Below are 22,380 nucleotides of genomic sequence, written 5' to 3'. Positions count from 1 at the left end.
ACAAAAATCTGCTGTGTGGTTTTTAAAATTAAAGGTCTGAAAAGGCTATTTCCCTTTGATTCTCTGGTTCTGAGGTGAGAAAATGTGTGTTTACATGCATACATGGATGTGTGTATGTGTTCAAGTGGGTGCACGTATGCGTGTGTGCACATGTGTACATATGTGTGTGTTTAAGTGGGTACACGTGAACATTTGTGCATGTGTGTGTGTCTGTGTATGTGTTCAAGCGGGTGAGTGTGTGCATGTTTGTGCATACATGTGTCTGTATTCAAGTAGATGAGTGTTGCATGTGTGTGTGCATGTGTCTGTGTCTGTGCACTCACCTCGGTGAAGATACTAGGTTTGCCACAGTACTGAGTGGGTTTCTTTGGTCATATGGTTAACTTGGGTTTTGGATTTTCCTCAGCCTCGCTATCAGCGCTTTCCAGCACAAATTCTAAACTTGCTTATGATTAAAGCCAGCCCCTCCAGTTGTTTTACAGGAGCTCACTGAGGACAGAGCTGCTCCGCTCTTAGGCTGAGTTACCTCCAGCCTGCCTGGCAGCAGAGCTTTGCCGGTCTTTTTCCCAGTGGGACGAGGGGAAATAAGTTCCCCTAGGCATGGGGAACTAAAAGCAGGCACACTGCCTGCTGGAGTCACGTGTGCTGTGTGGACTTCCCCTTGGAGTCTACTGTGACTCTTTGGCCATGTGACTGAGAACTTAGAAGGTTCTGCATAGGTTTAGTGCCATCGGCTGACCATCTTCCTATCAGTCAGGCACTCCCCGCCCCGTCTCTGCCTCTGCCTCTCTTTCTGGTCCCCCGCCCCCCACCCTCTGTCCTATGCCCTTGTTAACTCATGCTCTCATTTTTGACTATTTTATTAAGACATTTGGGGCACACCAGAGCGACTTGGCATCTCAGGTTCTGAGCATTGCCTGCTGGCCAGTCTCCCTTCCATCCATATCCTCTCCACCTCCCTCCCTCCCCTTGCCTCTGCTGGGAGCTGTCACCTTCATTTCCAGGTACTCAGTAGCAACAAGAAAGAGCACAGTCCTTGCTGTGTTCTCTGCCCTTTGGTTGTTATTCTCCTTAGCCTGCCCACTGTGAGCCAGGTGCAGCCTGGGTGACTTCTTCAGCCCTGCTAGCATTCTCAGTTTCTGCCATTGCTCTCCCTCTGCCCTAGGGACTCTGACTTTCCTAACACCTTCCTCAAATCCCAGTTGTAGCTATTTTTATCTGCTGATCTTTCTCCGGGCCCTTATCTTACTGTAGTGAAATGTGTGCTGGTGTTACTCTTTTCTCTTAGGTTGTAATCCTTGTAGAAGAGGTGTCTTTTTGTTTTCTTTTCTCCTGCGGTACCTAGTAATTACCGCAAAGAAGATCCTGGAGAAATACATACCAAACCGCGTTGATAAGAAGGTGCCTGGAGAGGTAGTGGCTTAAGAACACAGGCTGACCTTCCAAAGGACTGGGTTCTGTTCCCAGCACCCACATTGTAGCTCACGACCACCTGTAACTCCAGTTCCGATGCCTGCTTCTGACCTGTCCACCTGTACCAGGCACCAAATGGTGCACATACGGGCACGCAGGCAAAACCACTCATGTGCGTTAAGTAAGAGTATTTTTGCAGTGCAGTGGTGGTGCACACCTCTAATCCCAGCACTTAATAAACAGTGCCAATTGGATCTCTGAGTTCAAGGCCAACCTGTTCTGCAGAGTAGTTCCAAGACAGCCAGGACTACCCAGAGAAACCCTGCCTCCCAAATTATTTATTTATTTACTTACTTATTTATTTAAAAGTTGTTTCTTTTTTTTTAAGAATCATTGGAGAAAAATGAGAATAAAAGATACATTTTCAGACATTGCCTACAGTTATCTCTCATCTGCATAATTTTTTGAAAGTTTTGAAGAGTTGTAATGGACCCATTCTTTGCCTTTCTTGTTTTTAGGAGTTTTTTAATTTTTAACATCTGTCTAGAGCCTTTAAGTATCCGACCTTACAATGCTTTTTCCCACTGCAGGAAAAATGTCTAAAAATGTATCTCACTGTGTCACTTTTCTTAGATAAGAGTGGTTCTTGACTCTGCTTAGTGAATGTGTTTTAAGGTGTAGATTTAAATCTTTAGTCTACTTTTCTAGACTACCAAGCTCTGTGAAGTAGAGGGTAACAGTCTCATCAATTACTGCTACTCTTGTCATAGAGCTCTCAGAATTCTGTGTGGTAACTCAGTTATCCCAGCACCCCATGCCATCCAGGTAAAGATGTACAGACACGCATTGTGACCTTAAAATATGCAAAGAAACAAAAGGAGGTTTAACAAGCTAGAAAGAATTCTTGTCTACAGCCCTTAGGGACCGTTGGACCAACGTACAGATTAGAAACCAAAGAATTGGGGATTAAATGTTGCAAACTTTGCGCGGACATGAAACCACCTTGCTGAGCACTGTATGTCAGAGCGACTCAGCACTGGTTCTTACGTCTGAATGTGTTATAGCTGCAGGCTGGCATCTCATTCCCTGAGCCAACTGTTTCTCGGACTTGGCTGTCAAGAGTTTACCTAAGTACTCTGATGACTTTGCAATCAAAAGTTTACCCAAGCTCTCTGACGAGTTAACAGACGTAGGTGAATGCCCCTACTCCGGTTCTCTCTCATCCTCTCCTGACTTCTGAGCAACTGGGCCAAGCTTGTCCTTGTACGACCTGTCTTGGACGATTGTTCCAAATGACTTATACAGAACATTTAATTATTCATTGTCCTCCTCATCCTTCCTTGGACCATTATAGAATTACAGAACAGGCTACAGGTCATGGCATGGTTCACAAAAGTGTATCACCATTAGTTGGCCTCTTACGTGATTCACTAGTTTGAATTTTTGGTTGAGAAGCAGAGCAGGGAATAGACTTGGTCTAGAACTGCCAATAATCTACCGTGTTTGCTGTAAGGAAGGCGAGAGAGCCCGTGCACGTTCTGTTCTCCATCCTTAGGACTCAGGAAGGTGTTGCCTTAGTGCTGATGCGGTTATTGTCATATCAACCCATCCTTTCAAAGTTAGGTAGTATACAAATTTTGCAAAAACTTAAGGACATTTGAGGGGGCTTGAGATTGACTGTCTGGTCTTCACATAGGTGCCTTGGAGTCTGAAGATTGTTTGTGAGTTTAATTTTTTAAGCACTATTTAATTTGGACATTTGTATGTGAAATGACCCTGCCAGTGGCTGAGAAGTTGTACCCTGGGTGCAAGAGAGTTGACCGTAGCTGAGTTTAGCTCCTAGCTAGGTTACCACTCAGAGGCCTCAGCCATTGACCTGACCGTTACTGTCTTATCACCAATAAAATAAGAGAGTGGCGCCTTTGTATATGGGTTGCTTAAAGATTTTATCAGCACTTGTGAGGTGCCTGGTGCTGTGGTGGCAGCCCGCACATCCTTGGGTAGAAGCTGCTGTGGGTCTGTAGTGCTGCATTACACTACTACACTAACTACACTAAGGTAGTTAGCATTCTTCCCAGCTTCCATTCCTGCCCCACCCACCTCCCTGGCTCCCAGCCTACCAAGATGGCTCTTAGGCTTTAATCAAACAAGGGACAGTAATGACCCTAGACCCCTGAGCCCTCCTTGCCTGTCTGTTCTAGTTTTGTAAGTCTCCTGGATCTTTCCTTCCTGCACATCCTCCCCAACCCTGTCCCCATTTCCAAGCTCAATGTTGTAAAGCACCTGCTTGCCTGACACCAGTCTGGCATCATGGCCGAGAGGAGCTGCGAAAAGCCTCCAACTTCGCCCGTCTCCAGTGTGAATTCGGACCTTTGAGCGGGGTCCCTCGTGACCTAGACCTTGACCCTCCCTTTCTCTTCATCTCCCCTGTGCCCCCATACTTCATTTACACAGAAGGGCTTTGTGATTCCGATGACATCACTTTTTTGTGTCTCTGCCAGCATGTGCTTGCCTCACTTCCCTACTTTGGTGGGATTCTAGAAGGTGCTTGGTGTCACCTGTCCCTAGGAGCCTTTTCCCGTGACGGACTAGATGCTTCTTCATCACCCTGTACCCGCTGCTGTAGAGCGGGAGACACGAGATTCTGCACTGGCTATTGCGCTTATTCTCCAGCTTTCTTTGACTCCGATGGATAGGAACTTCCTTACCCTCGAAGCAGCAAATGCATGAATGATTCCCATCCATTCCTTCTCTCATGCCAGAAGGTGTTGTAATATGGTGGTGTTATCTCCAAACGTACTGGGTCACATTCCTAGCTATCCTAAGACACGTGTGACACACAGACCACAGGTTGGATGTCCTTCCTTAGCCATCCAAAGAGGCACAGATACCAAGGTTTAATGTTATTCCATTGCTTGTCACATCTTTGTAGGTGAATTTTGTGACATGGAGACTTATTATTAATTTTGAAAGCGTGGCCTATAGCTTAAGCCTGTCCCACTGTTTTGCCTCATGACTTTTGCCTCTTTTCCATCCTGTACCTGCTGTTTCTTTCCGCGTCCTCCGACGTCTCTCTCATGTCTGGATTCATCTCATCTTCTCTCTCTGCCTGGAAGTCCTGCACAACCTCTTCCTGCCTAGCTATTGGTCATTCAGCTCTTTATTAAATCAATCAGAAGGCACCTTGGCAAAGACACATCTTCACGGGGTACAAAAACATTATCCCACCACACATCTTTCAGCTACTGAAGTGGGAGTCCTGTGTGTAGGCCGTGCCACATGTGACTCACTGCGCTGGAATAGAGTCTGAGGAACCACATCGTGCATTGCAGTCCCTGTCGCAGCTTGTCTGCCTCTGGCTTCAGACCCTCACTGTGATGCCGCCACTGCGGCAGGAATACGCTAGGAAGACACAGGAGCCTCGTGGAGAGTCATTGAGATAGGGGTTTATATCAGCGAGCTTCCGGGAACTTCATTAGCATGAGTTATCATCTCTTAGTCCAAACAGTTCTGAGGCCCCAACAAGACCACTTCAGGCCTCTAAAACTGGCGAATGCCAGGGTAAAAGCGTCCCTGTGAGATCGCTGGAGGCTTTGCGTGTAGCCTTTTGTGCTGACTCCCTTCTCATCCTACAACTTAAGTCAAAAGGTCATCCCCACATAAACTCGGCTTGAGGAAATCATTCGGGTTTCTTAAAGAATGAGTCTCAGCGGGCGCTACTATCTACTATGGAATGCTCTCCTCTGTTCTTCCTCAGAGCTCACACGCGAGCCAGGCGTGGCACAAATGTGCCTCGAATTCTAGCATTTGGGGAGTTGAGGCAAGAGGATCGAGAGTGAAAGGCCAACCTGGGCTGTGCTTCAAGACCCTGTCTCAAGAAACAACACACAAACGTACACGCATGCATACATTCTCTCTCTCTCTCTCTCTCTCTCTCTCTCTCTCTCTCTCTCTCACACACACACACACACACACACACACACACCTTTCACACGCGCATGTTTCTCTCTTACATACACACGTCTCTATCTCTCTCACACACACTTTCTCACACACTTCTCTCTGTGACACACACATTCACACACACCTCTCTCTCTTACACACACACCTCTCTCTCTCTTACACACACACACATACGTACACACATTCATAAGTACACAACTTAGATTCAGAAGAATGTAGTTGGAGTCTCTGTAGGTATCACTTACTAAGTCCACTAATGACCATAAGAAACTCCAGGTGAAGACCCACATATCCTGAGGAATTGAAGGTGACCTTACCGATCAGAGAATGAGGCAGGCTGTCTAGAACCTGAGGAGCTCTGCCTCAGAGCTTCCGCTTTCTGGATGAGTGATCTATGTCCCAGGGTGGCTGTTCTTTTAGGCATCTCAAGAATCTATAAATGCTGGAATTCGGCAGCATGTTGTGAAAGTGCTATTATCCCCTCTCCCAATGATACTAAACACAAAAATAAGTCTTCTGTTGTCTTGATTCACTTCAACTAATTTAAAACGAATTACCTGGGTTAACTGTATGTCTTTGAGACCTGGGTATGCACACTGCTCCCTCCAGGACTGGAATGCCCCCAAAAGGAGAGAGCTTGACAGTCACTGCTAAGGCTTGCCCTGTCCCCCAAATCCTGACCATATTTGTGGGGCCTATGCACATCGGCTAAGTAAGACATGATCATTTCTGTGCCATGTCGCAAGAATTTCAAGAGTTACTTAGGAATGAGCTTCAGAGAAACAGAGGTTAGGTTAGATTTAGGAAGGAGTCACATCTTAATTATAATCTAATATTTTCTTACTGAGTTCATGTCTCATCAATTTTTAAAGAACTTCTATGTTGAAAGCCTATAATTTAAACCAGCTAGTCAGCCAGGAATGTCTTTATCAAAGCCATTCTAATGGCTGAAAACCCTCAGGTAGCCCCTGCTACATTCCCAGCTTGGTGCTCTCCCTTCTGTCCTCGCTCGTCATGGCCTCCATGCTGCTCCCTAGCCCCACCAGAGGCCTCTGCCACAGGGTCTTTGCATGGGATTGCACCCTCTTGCAGATTGCTCAGACCTTGAATTGAGAATTGCACGTAGAAGCTGGTGGCTTCAATGCGGACTCTCTGGTCACCTGACCGTCTTTCCATTGCCCCTGAACTGCCTGCTGCCCTGGCTCTATTTACCAAGAACAGGTCCCTACCCTACATTCTGTCTGTACACTTATTTACTTGTTTACTCAGTGTGTATACCGGTTTATAACAGTGGGAGCTTTGTCTCTGTCTCTTTGTTGGTGTCTCCCTGGAACCTATCACAGTCCCTGATAGGCATTTGATAATTAATATAAGTATCCATTGATTGCACAAATCAGAAAGTGTTTTTCCTTAGAGACGACTTTTCAGTCCATTGGCCAACCTTATTTTAGATCTTCAGTCTACCTTATTTTATGCGTTTTCTGTGAAAGTGAAGCACAGGGGTGTTAGCTGCCTAAATGAAAACTAATTATTAAACAGCCACCGAAACATCTAGAAATATATGGTCAGATAGCTAGGATAGGCCAGAAGACCGAAAGGAAACAGAGCAATAACTTCCAATTGTTGGTATGCAAATGTGAGTGCATTACCTGCAGAGACTAGAAGTGGGCATCAGGTCAGCCGGAACTGGAGTTACAGGTGGTTGTGAGACACGGGACTCAAACTCGGGTCCTCTGGAAGACAGTAAGTGCCCGTACCAACTGAGTCCTCTGTCCTGCCTCAGACCTGACTCTTGTCATAGAGCCTCTGCTTCTCCAAGACTTTGTCTGCTCCATTCTAGTTTTCTATCCTCTCCCAAAGTAGATCATTGTGTTGGCTTCTCTTCCTGGTTACCAATGTCCGACACAAGACCCACGGTCTCAGTTCTAATTGAGAGGGTTCCGTTTGGTTGATATCACTTTCACAAATAACTGGGAAGATCAGAGCTGCCCTATCACACAGGCACCCACGGCGCAAGGAACCCCAAAGCCTTTCTAGAGCTCTGCTTGTAGAAGAGCCCGGGACGAAACGCGATAATTTTGCCTTCCTGGACACATCTGACCTCCGTTTATTCTTACATAGACATCCTAGGAATCTTTTTTTTTTTTTTACAACAACAACAGAGTTGTTTTAAATAGCATAATGTTTAGACACAGAACCATCAGCTTGGACACAGGACCAATTAATTCTCTTTAAATAGAAAACAGAAGCAGCCGCAGTGGCGTAGCTGTCTTCCCCGTGAACTGAAGTAAACCCTAAACACGTGCTGACTTTGACCTTGGAGTCGAGAACTGGGGATATGATGTGCAGGCTGTGTGCTTCTAGAAAGGGCTAGGAAGATAAGAGGTCACACAGCAAGAAATGCTGAGGAAACTTATTCCTGTTGTCACATAGACCTTAATAGTCTGCAATCTGCTCTTGTTTTTCTCTGGGTGTCCCAAGTGAGCAATCCTGAGGGTGTGTTGTCTGTGCTTCAGACCCCAGGGGGTGATTCCTACCCCATCAGGCTTGTCCAGAACATGCAGTTCCCAGGAAGTGGATGCACTGCCCCCCAACAAAACCCCAAAGCCCCAAACTCTGTCTTCACCCCACTACTAATGGGGTTCTCTTGTGCAGGACCACTCCTCTTCCCCCTCTGAGGGTGCAAGTGCAGCGTTGGCTGTCGGGCCTGCGTAGACACGAGACAGCTTGGCTCTGACACTGGGATGTAACACAGGTCTAGTTAACCTGGAGGCTGGAGTCAGAGCAAAAAGAGAAAGTCTTTTTTTTTTCCCCTTTAACCCTGCCCATCGGCAGTTAGCTGATACATCACCTGTTCCAAACAAATATGCCTTTGGTGGACAGAACAGCCCTTTGGTATCTAGAGTATGACTCAGCTTGCTTTTCAAGCAAAGAGTGATGATCTGGTTTCCTCTCATAAGCAGGACTCAGCCTTTCTCATACAGCCCTCTTGTGAGATTGCTGCTTGGGTATGGAACTTTAGTCTGGAGACACACGGAGCAAAGCACCTTGGCCTAGATAGACGGGCGTTTGGCCCACTTTTTAAACTGATGAGCCTCTTATCTTGCTGTCGGCCATGAGGATCTCAGTTGTTCAAGTCCAGAGTCAATTGCACAACACATTTTAGACCTTCTTTATGCAGGGAAATCTAACAGAGCTTGGGAGATTTCAACAGAGAAGAGCAAGGACAGTTCCGTTCTCCCGATACAGAACTGACTCTCGCCCGCATTGGGATCTCGCTTACATCCCTTGGAGATAAGAGCATTTGGTGACCAGAGACCATCTCAGTTTGTCACGCAGTTTGACCTTACTGGCAGATAAGCAGTTTACTTCATTAATTCATTCATTCATGTTGGTTTTGTGGGGCAGGGTTTCTCTGTGTAGCCCTGGCTGTCTTGGTACTCACTTTGTAGATCAGGCGGCCGTCAAACTCACAGGAAATCTACCTGCCTCGGACCCCCAAGTGCTGGGATTAAAGGCTTACACCGCCACACTCAGCCTGGATAAACAGTTTACAAATGAAGAAATCCACACTTCGAACAGACAGTTTTACTCGCTGTTAAAGAAATGTAAAGATCAGCTTCTTATCTATCCACTTGGTGAAATGGGAGGCAATCATCTCACGTGGTCTGTGTCGTCCATTCCCTGCTCCGAGAGGGACAGCCTTTCCTGAGTGCTTGGGGAAAAGCAGAGACCTACAGATCCTTTCGCCTCACTGTCCTGCTTCTAGAAACTAACAGCCAACACTTTATTAAGTGGATTAGGGGCCTGCTAAAGTTCTGTGTACAAAGGTGCAGCATTGTGTGGCGATATGTGCCGATAGCCAAGACCAAGGTGTGCCGAGGTTGTGGCGAAGGTTAACCCGTGCTGGATGTGCACAAGTGAAGGTTCCAGATCCCCACAGCAATCCTACAGTGAGACCGCAGGGCAGTTACCAGCAAGGTTATGGAGCCCAGACTCAGAACTCCTCACCTGCATGGCTCCCCCTTTCAGTGCCTACCTCAGATTCGGCTCCTTGTGCCTGATGTTTAGGTTTTGGTTTGTTTGCTCTGTGACTTCCTCTAAAACTCGGTGTCTGTACTCCGCTCTCCCGTGTAGAGTGAACTGTGAGAATCCTGGTGTGCAGTTCCTGCCGAGTAGGTTAGCTTTGACCCACGCTCCTACCAGATAATTATCTTTACATTCAGAATGTGGGGACAGTGAGGGCTTCCCACTTAGTGCAGGCATCCCTTTGTAAAATTCCATTGTGTAAGAACTCCTAGCACTTTCTCTTGACTAAGCAGCCAGAGGTGAGTGTCCTATAATCCTAAGTATTCAGCTAAGCCCCCAAGGAGGGCGGGCCCTAAGTGGTTGCTTTAGCTTTGCTCTTAAAGATAGCGCTGCCCAGGCTCTCTTCTTTTTCTTTTCACCTATTTAATCGTTTGCATTTCCTCTTGCCTCTACTACCATCCCATTCTGTGAAACGGAAATGGCAGCAGCCTACATATGCTGCCTTGTGTGCCCACTCTCCCCACTTGCCCAACAGCAGAAACTAGAATCACGTTCTGGCCTCGCCCCCAAATCCACAGTTCACTCTCCGAGTCCAGTCCTGTCCTGCGGTGTTACTATATGCAGATTAGCTAGATAACACAGAGAAAAGAGGCTGAAGCACAGCCTCAGGGGAGAGGGCACAGAGAAGAAAGCTTGGGCCTGTGTTTGCTAGGTAGGGCCCCCTGGCTGGCTGGTCAGCTTCCTGGGCAAAGCTGCAAATCGTGGGCAGTTTGGGAGACTGAGAGCATGGCAGTCCTTGACAATTAGGAATGAGCTGGCGTTTGACCAGGGAAAGGGGCTGACCTAGGAGGCATTGACCATGCCTAGAGCCTGTGCTAGATATGGACCAATTCCCAAGCCAAAGGACTTCTCCCTCACTTCCTCGTTGAAATGTGGTCATTTGGGATTTCTTGTGCAATTACCAAACCACTGAGACCGCCTATGACCGATAGTGTGGGTGGAGCCTTGGAGTGCCCCTGGATTCTTGAGTCCTCCAGATTTATGGAGAGGGATTATTTCCCAACTTCTAAGCAAAACCAGTTTTTAGTTGCTAAAACACAGTTACTATTGTTTTTGACCTATGGCTCAGTAAAGATGGGCAGGGACTTGTAAGACATGGCTCACAGTAGGTGCCAGAGGAAAGAATAACTCTGCCGTTCAGTACTGAGCTCGTCCTCATAGATTCTGATAGTGGGTGGGTAACCTGGCCACGCCAGCGCCACTGTCACAGTGGAAGTCCTCGGACCCATAAAGTGTAGTGGGGCAATGGAGACAGCCAATGTCAAACCTCATTCTAACTTTCCCTGTGGCAAATACACTGAGCGGTCCCTCAGAGCTGAATGACCACGTGCTCCTCGGATGATGCTCTCGCCAGTGCCGCAGAAGGCAGTAGAAGGGGTGCTTGACGATCTCCACCTCCAGGCCCCTTTGTGCTTGGGGGAATTTTTACATGACCTTGAATACAGGTGTAGAAAAAGGCATAGACCCTAAACACTTACTTAAATATAAAGAAATGTGGTTTAAAATAAATCTTTGATATTATGTGTATTAATTATAATTATATATACATAATTTTATATCTATTGTATCTATTAAGGAAAAAGAAAATTTTTCAACAGTAATGGGATGGATACTTGTTTTGTTTATATAAAGAATTAAATCATGGCTGAATATTTGATACCGCAGAATTAGAGTTCATTGGTATCCTGATTTTATAACCGTCAGTGCTAAAAATGCTGTTTCTCATAAACGCAGAATACAAAATGGCAAACGCGTGCTTAGGGACATTTCAGAAGCTGTTAGAAACTCTTGAGATCCCAATCCAAAATTCATTTAATGTTTTTTTTTAATGAAATTCAAGTTAACAATCAAATTGCACTTTTTAAAATCAAACATTTTAATACAACGCTGCTCGAAGATACCCTAATTAGATACTTACAAGAATGATGGTAGGAACTATGAAGAGTCTACTTTCCATAATTAAATCACTGTGTTTCTATAAGAACAGAAAAATTTGACTGCAGTTCATAATATACAACAGTCGAATCTGAGCTGAGGTACCAGACCACACTGGTGTTGCGTGGTGTAATGACGTATGCAGTGCAGTGAGCACATGCGTGTTCAGAGCCAAGGCTGCAGAGAAGTCACTGAGTGCAGCCTCGGGGAAGACTGCCAGAAACACCTCAGATTCATTCATTATGCGTTTGATTTTGAGTTCGTTTTCCATGGTTGCATTAAATCTTTCCTAACCACCACGTACAGGTATAAGACCCCACACAGAGCTGCAGCCCACTGTTTGAGGAGCTGGGGGTACTCAGCTTGGTGCCGTGGTAGGAAGTGCTTCCTTTCTCCTCTACTGTCTACAAGTAGGGTTTGCTTTGGGGCCATAATACTATTAGGATTACCAATTCCCTAAAGTAAAAGGGAGGGAAACAGGCAGTAAAAGTTCTTCATACAAGCCTGTTTCTGCAAGAGCCATATATTGGTCACGGCAGCCATCCTGAGATATGCCGTGGCTGTGAAGGGTGTGAGGAGAAGCAGGAATCCGTGAGGACTAGTGTTACTCTCAGGGATCTCAGAGCAGTGCTTAAGAACAGCAGCTGATTGGCCTGCACTGAATGATGGGGACATTTAACAGTTGATTTAATTATAAACTTCTGGCTGGTTCCAGACACCTTTAGGAGTTGACGCAGAGACAGAAGCGATTCAGAACTTAAGACTATCTGAAGAAGCGGTGACCCCTTCTGCTCAGTCCTTTGAGTGTTTGCCAGAATTTCCTCAAGCTGATGCCCCAGGAGATGCTCTCCTGTTGGTCCAGTTGTTTTCTGGGTAGGAAAACCAATAGCTCTATCATTGCAGGTGCTACCGTGAGGTCAATAGCATGGACGACAGATCCCAAAGGATGTAGCAATGGGGTGTTTGTAAATGGATGCCTTCTTCAAATCCATCCATCTCATTTTCAGGGCCCAGAGATTGGCAACCTACTTCTTTAGATAAGATTCCATGTTTCTTATTTAAAAAGAATATTGATGGTTCTTTAGACTTGGTTGGTATGATGGTTTTTTAGACTTGATTGGCTCCTCACTTTGGCTAACAAATCTCTTGAATTTTTGTGATACTTTATCTTACATGTTCCCTCACTTCGAAAAACAAAGCCACAAGGCTGGGTGTGGTGGTGCATACCTTCTTTAACTCCGGCTCTCAGGAGGCAGAGGTAGATCAATCTCTATGAGTTCAAGCCAGTCTTATCTACATGGCAAGTTCCAGGCAGCCGGGGCTACACAGTGAGACCCTGTCAAGAAGAGCAAACGCCAATGAAAACGAAAGCCACTCTCCCCATGCATCTGCTCTTCTTGTACAGACACCTTGGTGCGTGCGCTAGTTTTCTGTCAGCTTCTTATACACTAGAGTTATCTAGTCTGTTAACTACTTTTCTCTTGCTCTGCTAAAACACAGAACCAGGGAAACTTATAGAAAAAAAAAGAGTTTGCTTGGGCTTCAGGCTCCAGAGGAATAAGAGTCCATGATGACAATGTAGAGACATAGCGGCTGGATCTGGAAGCTGAGAGCTCACCTCTTGAGCCATAAGCAGGAAGTAAAGGTGGCTGGAGAGGAGAGGAGGGGAGGGAAGGGGAGGAGAGGGGAGGGGAGAGGAGAGGAGAGGAAGGGAGGGAGGGAGGGAGGGAGGGAGGGAGGGAGGGAGGGGAGGGGAGGGGAGGGGAGGGGAGGAGAGGAGAGGAGAGGAGAGGAGAGGAGAGGAGAGGAGAGGAGAGGAGAGGAGAGGAGAGGAGAGGAGAGGAGAGGGCCTGGAAATGGCCTGTGGCTTTTAAATCTCAAAGCTTTCTCCCAGTAACATACTTTCTCCCTCAAAGACACACCCCCTAAACCTACCCAAACAGCACCACCAATGGGGGTCAAGTATGCAAACATCTGAGCCTCAGGGGGCATTCTCATTCAAACCATTACATCTGGGAAGAGGGACCCAGAAAATATCTCCAGCTGGGCGGGCGGTGGCGCTCAAGGCATAGGGAGGTGGGTCTCTGTGAGTTTGAGACCAGCCTGGTCTACAGTAGCTCCATCAGATTGGCCTGTAGGCAAGTCTATTGCTGGGCAGTGGTAGCTCATGACTTTAAGCCCAGCACTTAGGAGGCAGAAACAGATAAGTTCAGTGCCAGCCTGGTCTACATAGCAAGTTCCACGATAGTCAGGGCTGTTACACAGAAACCGTCATTGTGGGGGGTGCCCAGGCCGCTGTGGTGATGCTGTCCCTTAGCAGGTGATCCTGGGGTGTGTAATAGAGCAAACTGAGCACACCGTGGGGAGCAAGCCAGTGAGCAGTACTCCCTTTGCCCTCTGCTTCAGGTCCTTCCTTTAGGTTCCTGCGCTCATCTCCTGGGTGATGCACCATGACCTCAGAGCTGTAAGATGAAAGAAACAAGCTCCTTCTTCCCCCAACTTAGTTTTGGCCGCTGTTAGTCATGGCACCAGAAACCCAGTCTAAGACAGTGTGCCTTGTCCCTGCTGTGTTGGTAACTCTTAACTGCTTCTCCCCAAGACTACCTAATCTATTTATAAAATGCTTCAGACCAGAAGTGTTTCAGACTTTACATTATACCTGGGCAGGGTGGCACACATATAATCCCAATACCTAGGAGTCAAAAGAAGGATTGCTGGCCAAAGTACAAAGCTACCTGCCTTGGACTACACGGTGACTACCAGGCCAGCCAGGGCTACATAGTGAGACCCTGGTCAAAAATTTTTTTCAGAATACTTTGAGTTTTTAAATATTTGCATGTGCACAATTAGATCTCAGTCATGAAATGAAGTCTCAATATGAAATTCATTTATTTATGCTTCATATGCCCCTTGCCCACGTAAATCTAAAGCCAACCTTGTGCGTTATTTGTTAGCACACCTGGTTTTAGTTGTGCTCAGTCGTGCGAGTTCAGTTATGAAGTCTATGGCATCCTCTTGGTACACAAAAAGTTACAGGTTTCCAGTCTATTTCAATTTAAGATCTTTTTTTGCTTGGGCATACTAGTTCTGTGTTGAACTTGGGTAGTTCAAATAGTACCCTGTCCTGAACTCCGGGTAGTTCAGACTTTGGGTAGCACACATAGCTGGTTCTCGTAAAATTTGTAACTAGTTTTTTTTTTTTTAACCTGTATGTGCTCACAGTTTAAACTGTAAATGATACATAAAAGTCAAGCCTTCCTCCTGAGGTAACCCGTCACAAGCGGGACACATGTCCTGAGTGAAGAATACCATCTATCTATAGATGCCCATGCTTTGTATCCTCACAGACATTTCTGTCCTGTGTGGTAATGTCATCCTGCCATATTGGCCATTCTATAAATGTATTGACTAAATGAGGTTTACTCATATAAGCATGGCAAATGCTGTTTTTATATTTTAATTAAAAATACTGGAGAGGGCTTAGAGGTTAAGGACACTTGCTGTTCTTGCAGAGGACCCAGATTTGGTTCCCAGCACCCACATGACAGCTCACAGCTGGCCTTGGCTCCAGTTGCGGGGGATCAAGAACCCACTCTGGCACCAGACACACGCAGTGTGTATTTATACATGTATTTATACATGCAGGCAAACATTCATACACATAAAACAAAAGTTAATAAGACTATTGGAGAATAGATTGACTGAAGGGTGAAGCCCTCCTCAGTGAGCTTTGCTCTCGGTTGTCTGGTTAAATGAAAGCACCCTTTATACGTATGATGGACTAGGAATGGTGTCTTCCTGAGCTGGGGTAGCTGGTCCCGCAAGCATGTGTTGGGGGTTGGTGCCCAATCTGAAGCCCCAGAGAAAACGAGGGCGAGCAGGAGATGGTGCCCCTGTGTCAGCACACTGTTTGCCATCGGATGCCAAGACCTCCAGCCGTGGTATTCAAGATTATTAAAACTACTGCAGAGACTTTAAAAATAGAAACGCGTAGAGCACTTTCGGAAACGGGCTCTCTGGTGCCTACTTCCTCAGTTGAAGCTTCATATGGTCCTGCCAGTTGTAGTGGCTGAACCGAGGCAGAGGTGGAAGGATCCCAAGATCGATACAAATGCATCCACTCACCTGTGTGGCCTTCTGGCCACTACTGAAAGATGAGTCCAGCTTCAAGGTCTGTTCATACAGCCAAGGCTCGATGTGATATGCATCTTTTGCTTCCCCTTTTCCTGCATAAGGTTTGTGAAAGAATGTTGGAATAAGGCTGTTGCAGTGAGTCAGAAGGTACTTGGGCTGTTTGCTGTTTTGAGAAGCCAGTGCTAACTTTCAGACGTGTTAGCGTCACCAGAAACACATTTTGTTGAGACTATCAGTCCTGTGTTGATTTAAGTCCCATCCCACCTTCTGTTTTGAAAAGTTAATAATTTACTTATTTATGTAAATGTATACCATAATTTCTACAAGGGGCCCATCTTCCAAATAAAAATTAGGTTATCTTTTATTTTAAAATTTATGTTTTTACTAAATCATGAGAATTGCATGCACGAACAAAATATGTTTTGATCAAATTCACCCTTCTCTTAACCCTGCCAATTATTTTGTTTTTCAGGGACACGTGACCATCAATAACCATGAAGAACCCATTTGCACACCTTGCTGAACCCTTGGACCCTGCACAACCAGGAAAGAGATTCTTCAATTTGAAGAAATTAGAAGACTCCCGATATGGTGGGTGCATCACTCTGTGACGGACTTGCTCTGTTAGCAGCTGATTTCATGTTTGTATAGTTGATATGAAGCTAATTTCCCCGCGGGGAGGGCGGCTGGAAGACATAGAAGACAATGGGTGAATGTAGGTGAAACACAAACACACACACACTTTTCCAAATAAGCACCTTCCTATCTTTTCTAGTTTGTAATAGTAATTTTCATATATTTCAAGACAGAATTTTTATTTTGTAAGTAAAATAGTTCTTTTAATCAATTATTGGTTATATTCAGTGCCCATACTACATTGTGTTTAGGATGTTTAAGTATAAATGGGTTATTTTCTCATTTCTTGGGAGTTAGTTTCTTAAGAAATGTTATTCTATCTATAAAAATTCATATCGCTTGAGACATAGCATGCAGTGAGAGTCCAGACAGATGGTGAGCCGCGGTGACTTAAAGGGAACTGTTTCCTGTTGCCGAATTCAAAATAAGCAGCCATTTAACATCGATAAATAAGCTAATTCTTTTAGCCTAGTCTTTGAGTATTTTCAATTTCCCAGTGTCTCTGAAATCCACCACCACCACCACCACCACCCCGCCCCCCCCCCCCCCGTACATGGTTCCCACCACATGTGCATTTTAAACTGTCATTCACTTTACCCTCTTTCCTTGTTGGAAGGAGAATCCGATGTCTTGTGTGACGTTTTCTGCCTTTCCTCCCAGGGCGCCTGCCGTTTTCCATCCGAGTTCTCCTGGAGGCCGCCGTTCGGAACTGCGATGAGTTTCTGGTGAAGAAGGACGACATTGAAAACATCCTGAACTGGAATGTCATGCAGCACAAGAACATAGAAGTGCCCTTTAAACCGGCCCGCGTCATCCTGCAAGACTTCACGTGAGCCTCTCGCTCCGTCTCCCACCTCCCTGCCAGCCTCTCGCGAGAGCCTGTAGTTAACAAAAATGGTATCCCCAATGCCCCGGGAGGCTCTTACCCAGGAACAGGAGTAGATTGCTGCGTCTCCAGCAGTCCCTGCTCGCCTTGAGAGGGCTCCCGGGCCTGAGGCCTGAGTACGCCGGGGTGGGTAGAAGACAGCATGCAGGAGGGCTTTGTGGCAGGTTCTGTACAGGAGCCAGTTTTAGGCTGCCGTGCCCGCACACAGCTGTGCTGTCTGTGAGGAGAGAAGAGGCACTTCATGAGGCCTGGCTTGTCACCCTCAGCTCAAGTCTGCCGCTTCTGGAATCCATGCTACCAGTTACGGCACAATTGCTCAGACGTTATCGTCCCATTTTGCAATGATGTTCTTCCACTCCCTTGGTGGATCCAGTTTCTCTGTGTAGAAGAAAATCAATAGATTTTATATATATTTATATATATATTATACAAATATAAGTATATATATTATTTACATATATATATATATATTACGATAATTGGTGTTTTGCCTGCATGTATGTCTATGTGAGTGTTAGAAGCCCTGGAACTGGAGTTACACACAGGTGTGAGCTGCCATGCGGGTGCTGGGAATTGAGTTCTGGAAGAGCAGCGCTCTTAACTGCTGAGCCATCTCTAGCTCCCGGACTTTTTATTTTAAAGATAATAGAAGAACTGATTCAGTTATTACAAATCTGATTGGAAGCCCATTCTTCTGAATTCTAACTACTTCTTTTTTCTTTTTGAATTGTGTGTAATCCTTGTAGACGGTGCATTGTCACATAAGGGAATTTTCAGGTCGTAGGTAATGTCCGTCAAGCGTGTTGTCCCCAACCTCCTGCTGCTCCTTTTCTTATCCCTCCCCACCTGTGGTCCCCTTTGCTCTCCTGAACAGCCACACAGCTACTCTCATGTGATATGCACGTAGACAACTTTATATCTACAAAACATGTAGGAACCACAAATGAGAGAGGGCATATATTTGTCTTTCTGACGGGCATAGTTCGCGCCATAGATTATTTCCAGTAGCATTCATCTTCCTGCACATGATTTTATCTTGTTCTTCCGGGATAAACGTCCATACCGTGTGTGGTGAAATGCTGTTCTGATCCACTGCTCTTTCTTAGACACCTAGCTGGGTGCATAGCTCAGCTGCTGGTGCAGGGCCACAGTGGACACTGGAGTGCAGTGTCTCTGTGATGTGCTGGCTTGAAGCCTTTGGGTAATTAGTTACCAGGAGGGTAGGACTGGGACACGGTATATGGGACATCTAAAACTCATGGGGTTTTTAAAAAAATCCCTGTGCTGACTACCATTATAGTGGCTGGACTAATTTACATTCCCACCTGCTGTGCCCCTTTCGTCCACGTCCTCAATATATGCTAATATTTTTCTTCATGACTTCCTTTCTGACTGGAGTGAAATGGAATCCCAGTGTAATTTTGATTTGCTTATCTTTGGTGCTCATGAGGAATTACACATTTTATGTGTTTATTGGCCCTTTGTGTTTCATCTTTTAAGAACTCTTTTTGTTTTATTATTCTGTTTATTGATTGGATTGTTCGATGGTTTAGTTTTTGAGACCTTTGTACATTCTAGATGTTGGTTCTTTGTCAGCTATATCGCTAGCAAAGATTTTCTCCTGCTGTATGAGCTGCCTCTTCACTTAATAAACTATTTCCTTTAGCATGCAGAAGCTTTTTTGGTTAAGGAGGTCTCATTTGTCAACTATTTGTCTTATTTCCTTCCTGGGTAGACTGGAATCCTACTGGGAAATGTCTTGCCCACATTTAAATCTTAAATGGTTCCCCTACTTTTCATCTACCGACTTCAGAGTTTCAGGTCTTACGTTAGGTCTTTGATTCACCTAGAGTTGGTGTTTGTGCATGGTGAGGTGTCAGGATCTGGTTTCTTTTTCCTGTAGACATCCAGTTTCCCCAGCATTGTTTATCTTTTCTCCAATGTAAAGTGGCATTTCCCCTAAAAACCAGGGGGCAGCACTTTGTGAATTTATATGTCTGTTTGGAGGGCAGGGTTGTTACCATCACCCTGAAGTATAACTTGAGATACAGTAACGATGAAACCTCCAGTATTAATTCTTTTGCTTAGTGTGGTGGTTGGTGTTGTCAGCTTGATAGAATCTAGAATCACTGGGAGGAGGGTCTCTGAGGACGTCTGTGGATTGTCTTGACCACATTAATTATGATGATGACAGGGAAGACCTGTCCTCACTGTGGGTAGGACCATTTCCTCGGCAAGGGATCCCAGACTGCGTGACAGCTGTGTGAGAGCCGAGTGCCAGCAAGCGTGTGGTTTTTGTTGTCTTTCCGACCAGCTGCTTCAAGCTCCTGCCTTGACTGCCCCACCGTGAAGGGCTACACCGAGGACCATGGGTTACTGTAAGCCCTTTCTCCCCTAGTAAATGGCATTTGTCAAGTAACTTACCACAGCAATGAGAAAAGAAGCTAAGTCACTAGGGGTTGCTTTGGCAGCCTGGGGTCTCTTGTGCAACCATGTGAATTTTCACATTATATTTTTCTATTCCTGTGAAGAATAGCATTGGAATTTTGATGAGGATTGCATTGAACATGTAGATGATTTGGTAATGTAGCCACTTTTAGAACACTGATTCTTCTAATCCACGGGTATGGAAGTCTGTCCATCTTCTAGTGTCTTCAGGTTCTTTCTTTGGTGTTCTGATGTTTTCATTATAAAGACTTTTACTTCTTTGATCTGTCTTATTCCAAGGTATATCTACTCCTTCAAGTTTAGTTCAAAGTTGCAGGGGTGATCTTGGAAGCAATCAGGGTTCCTGGGTGTAAACATCCGGCTTCACCACGGTTTCTTATGTTCAAGTTAATTTACCAGTGAAGTTCTACTCAGTCATACTGCTTACCTTCTGTGTAATTTATGCTCAAAGGCATATGCTTAGAAACTTACACTTTTCTAAGTCCCATTGCTAGCACCTCTGATGAGTTGGTTGCTTGTCAGTATTAGCATTGGCAAAACCTGCCAAATCCAGTTGCACACACTTACGGCTGTTTTCTGCTTGCTTCTTTCTTCCCTTAGGGGTGTGCCAGCTGTGGTTGATTTTGCAGCAATGCGTGATGCTGTGAAGAAGCTGGGAGGAAATCCAGAGAAGATAAACCCTGTCTGTCCCGCTGACCTTGTAATTGATCACTCCATCCAGGTGGATTTCAACAGAAGGTGAGGAGGGTTGGGAGGGTTTCCTTGGTTTTCTTCCTCGTGCAAAATCTTGGAATACACTTTATAAAAATATGTGTACATGTTGGGCCAAAGATAGCTCAGCAGGTCAGGGTACTTGCTGCCAAGGCTGAGGACCAGAATTCCATCCTTGGAATCTACATGATAGAAGGAGAGAAAATACTCTCACACTGAGCCCCTGACATACACGAGTCCCATGGCACACACGTGCCCACACTTACCTACATGCAGACTAATAAATGAATGTAAAACAATTTTTTAATATACATACGTATGTAAAAATATCCTTAAAGGTGCTGCCAGAAAGTTTTTTCCAATCATATTGGGAGAAATGGATTATGTAAACTGGTAAATTTCAAAGAGATAGCTTAATGACTATATAACTTCAATGCAATTGCTCAGTGTGGTCACCTCGAGAAGGTGCAAACATCCTGACTTGGGAACCAGAAGGCTCTCCAGAGGCCACTTGATCAGGGTCCCGAAGCACACAGATCAAGGGGGGACGAGCCAAAAAGTTCATCCTAAGGGGACAGAGTCAGCATCATATGAGAGCTGCCATGTGGCCACCCTGAGAGCTGAACTGGAGAATATGAAGGTTGAGATCAGGCTGAAGAACTTGGGATTTGGTAATAGAGTGTTTATAGTTTATTAGAATATGGTTAGCGGATAATGATCTGTGTTTGTAGAAAACTCAGTGCTAGTGATGCTATGAAAGGCGAGTTTAAGGAGCTGAGAAACCAGCTGGGGCTGTGTTTATGATAAATACTATTGTAGCCGTAGGGCTGCATAGAAACCAGCTGGGGCTATGTTTATGATAAATACTATTGTAGCCGTAGGGCTGCATAGAAAGAGGAGATGGTTGGAGGAGGACTGGATGGAGGGAAAAGATGCAGGAAAGAAGGCAGAGCGCTCAGGTTTCCCCCTGATGCAGATGAACCAGAGGGCTGGAATCCTCCGGAGGAACAGAGGAACAGGGATAGACGGGGGTGAGGAACAGCTGCAGGCATCCGAGGACCTGCTGATGCAGGTGTCTGCTGTAGCTGGGCCCATTTCTCCATGTCTTTCTTAGCTTTTCTCTATCATTCACTTTCTCAGTAGAATCGATATATATATATAACTTGGTAACTTGGTGAGATGATGATGGTGACATGGTGAGATGATGGACATAGAGCTGAGAGTCTGAGCACTGGGCGCCTGCTGCTGTTACTGTGGCAAAGGTTGCTGTAGGAGGCGATAATGGAGAAGAGTGGACTCTGATCTAGATGCCTAGATTTCAGTTCCCTTTTCCCCATTTACTAGCTTTGTAGCACTCAGTAACTTTCTTAACTTCTTCACATCTCACTTTGCTGATATGAAAGTGTACATTTAGTAGTACCCAACTCAAGATATCATTCTGGAGACTTGATAAGAAAATTAATCAAGCAGTTAGAATAGTGACTGTGTCCCAGGAGTGTCAATGGCTAGTGATTATATAATAAGTGCAGCTTGACTTGGGTCTTAGCTGTATATTTAGTGCCTCCTCGATCCGTCATGTACAGATCATGTGTGCCTTCTCTCTGCTGCACTTGCAAAGTTGTGACTGTGACTTGTCCTACCTGGATTACCTTGTAGAAACTTCTGCATGTGCCCAGTTCATAGTTGTTTGTGGAGAACAGCCATCTTCATAGACCCCCATCTGAAAGATAGGGGCTGAGATTCTGAAACAATGGGCCCTTGGCCTGGCTGTTCTCTGTCTCCAACATAAACGCAGGAGCATGCCACCCATGTGTGGCTCAGCAGAGAGACTGGTGGGGCCATCGATGAGAAGCAGGTGCAGAGCAAGGGTTCCCTAAGTGCCTCTGCTGCTCTTGTTATACGTGTAATGAGTTTGTCCCGAGAGTCAGACTTGGGGGTGAATTTTCAGTGGAATTCAGCTCATTTTTTTCCACTGTACTTAAGGGCTTTGAAGGAATCATTTGCACCAGGTAATTTGTTACGTGTTTTCTGCAGCTTGCCTCAGTTTCCCAGCTGTAACAGCGAGGTGTAGACCAGCCTGCAAGCTTGCAGGTGTCATTGCTGGCTGTTGGCTTGATTCATCACCAACAGATCGGATGGGTCACATGGGAAGCCTCACAAGTTAT

General features: G+C 45.6%; 1 protein-coding gene across 1 annotated transcript in view; it reads left to right on the top strand.

Moving 5' to 3' along the window:
* Aco1 (aconitase 1) overlaps positions 1 to 22,380 on the top strand; it is a 51,615-nt gene that overhangs the window by 5,075 nt on the left and 24,160 nt on the right. Inside the window, exons 2-4 of the mRNA XM_087897185.1 lie at positions 16,007 to 16,125; positions 16,831 to 16,999; positions 20,105 to 20,242. Of these exons, the coding sequence (XP_087753311.1) occupies positions 16,029 to 16,125; positions 16,831 to 16,999; positions 20,105 to 20,242 (404 nt within the window). The 5' untranslated portion in view covers positions 16,007 to 16,028. The remainder of the gene's footprint in view (positions 1 to 16,006; positions 16,126 to 16,830; positions 17,000 to 20,104; positions 20,243 to 22,380) is intronic.

This window comes from Myodes glareolus, chromosome 16, assembly GCF_982192425.1.
Source record: "Myodes glareolus chromosome 16, mMyoGla1.1, whole genome shotgun sequence".
Classification (NCBI taxonomy): Eukaryota; Metazoa; Chordata; class Mammalia; order Rodentia; family Cricetidae; genus Myodes; species Myodes glareolus.
Note: the sequence above shows the minus strand (reverse complement) of the source record. Positions and strands in the feature narration are given on the sequence as shown.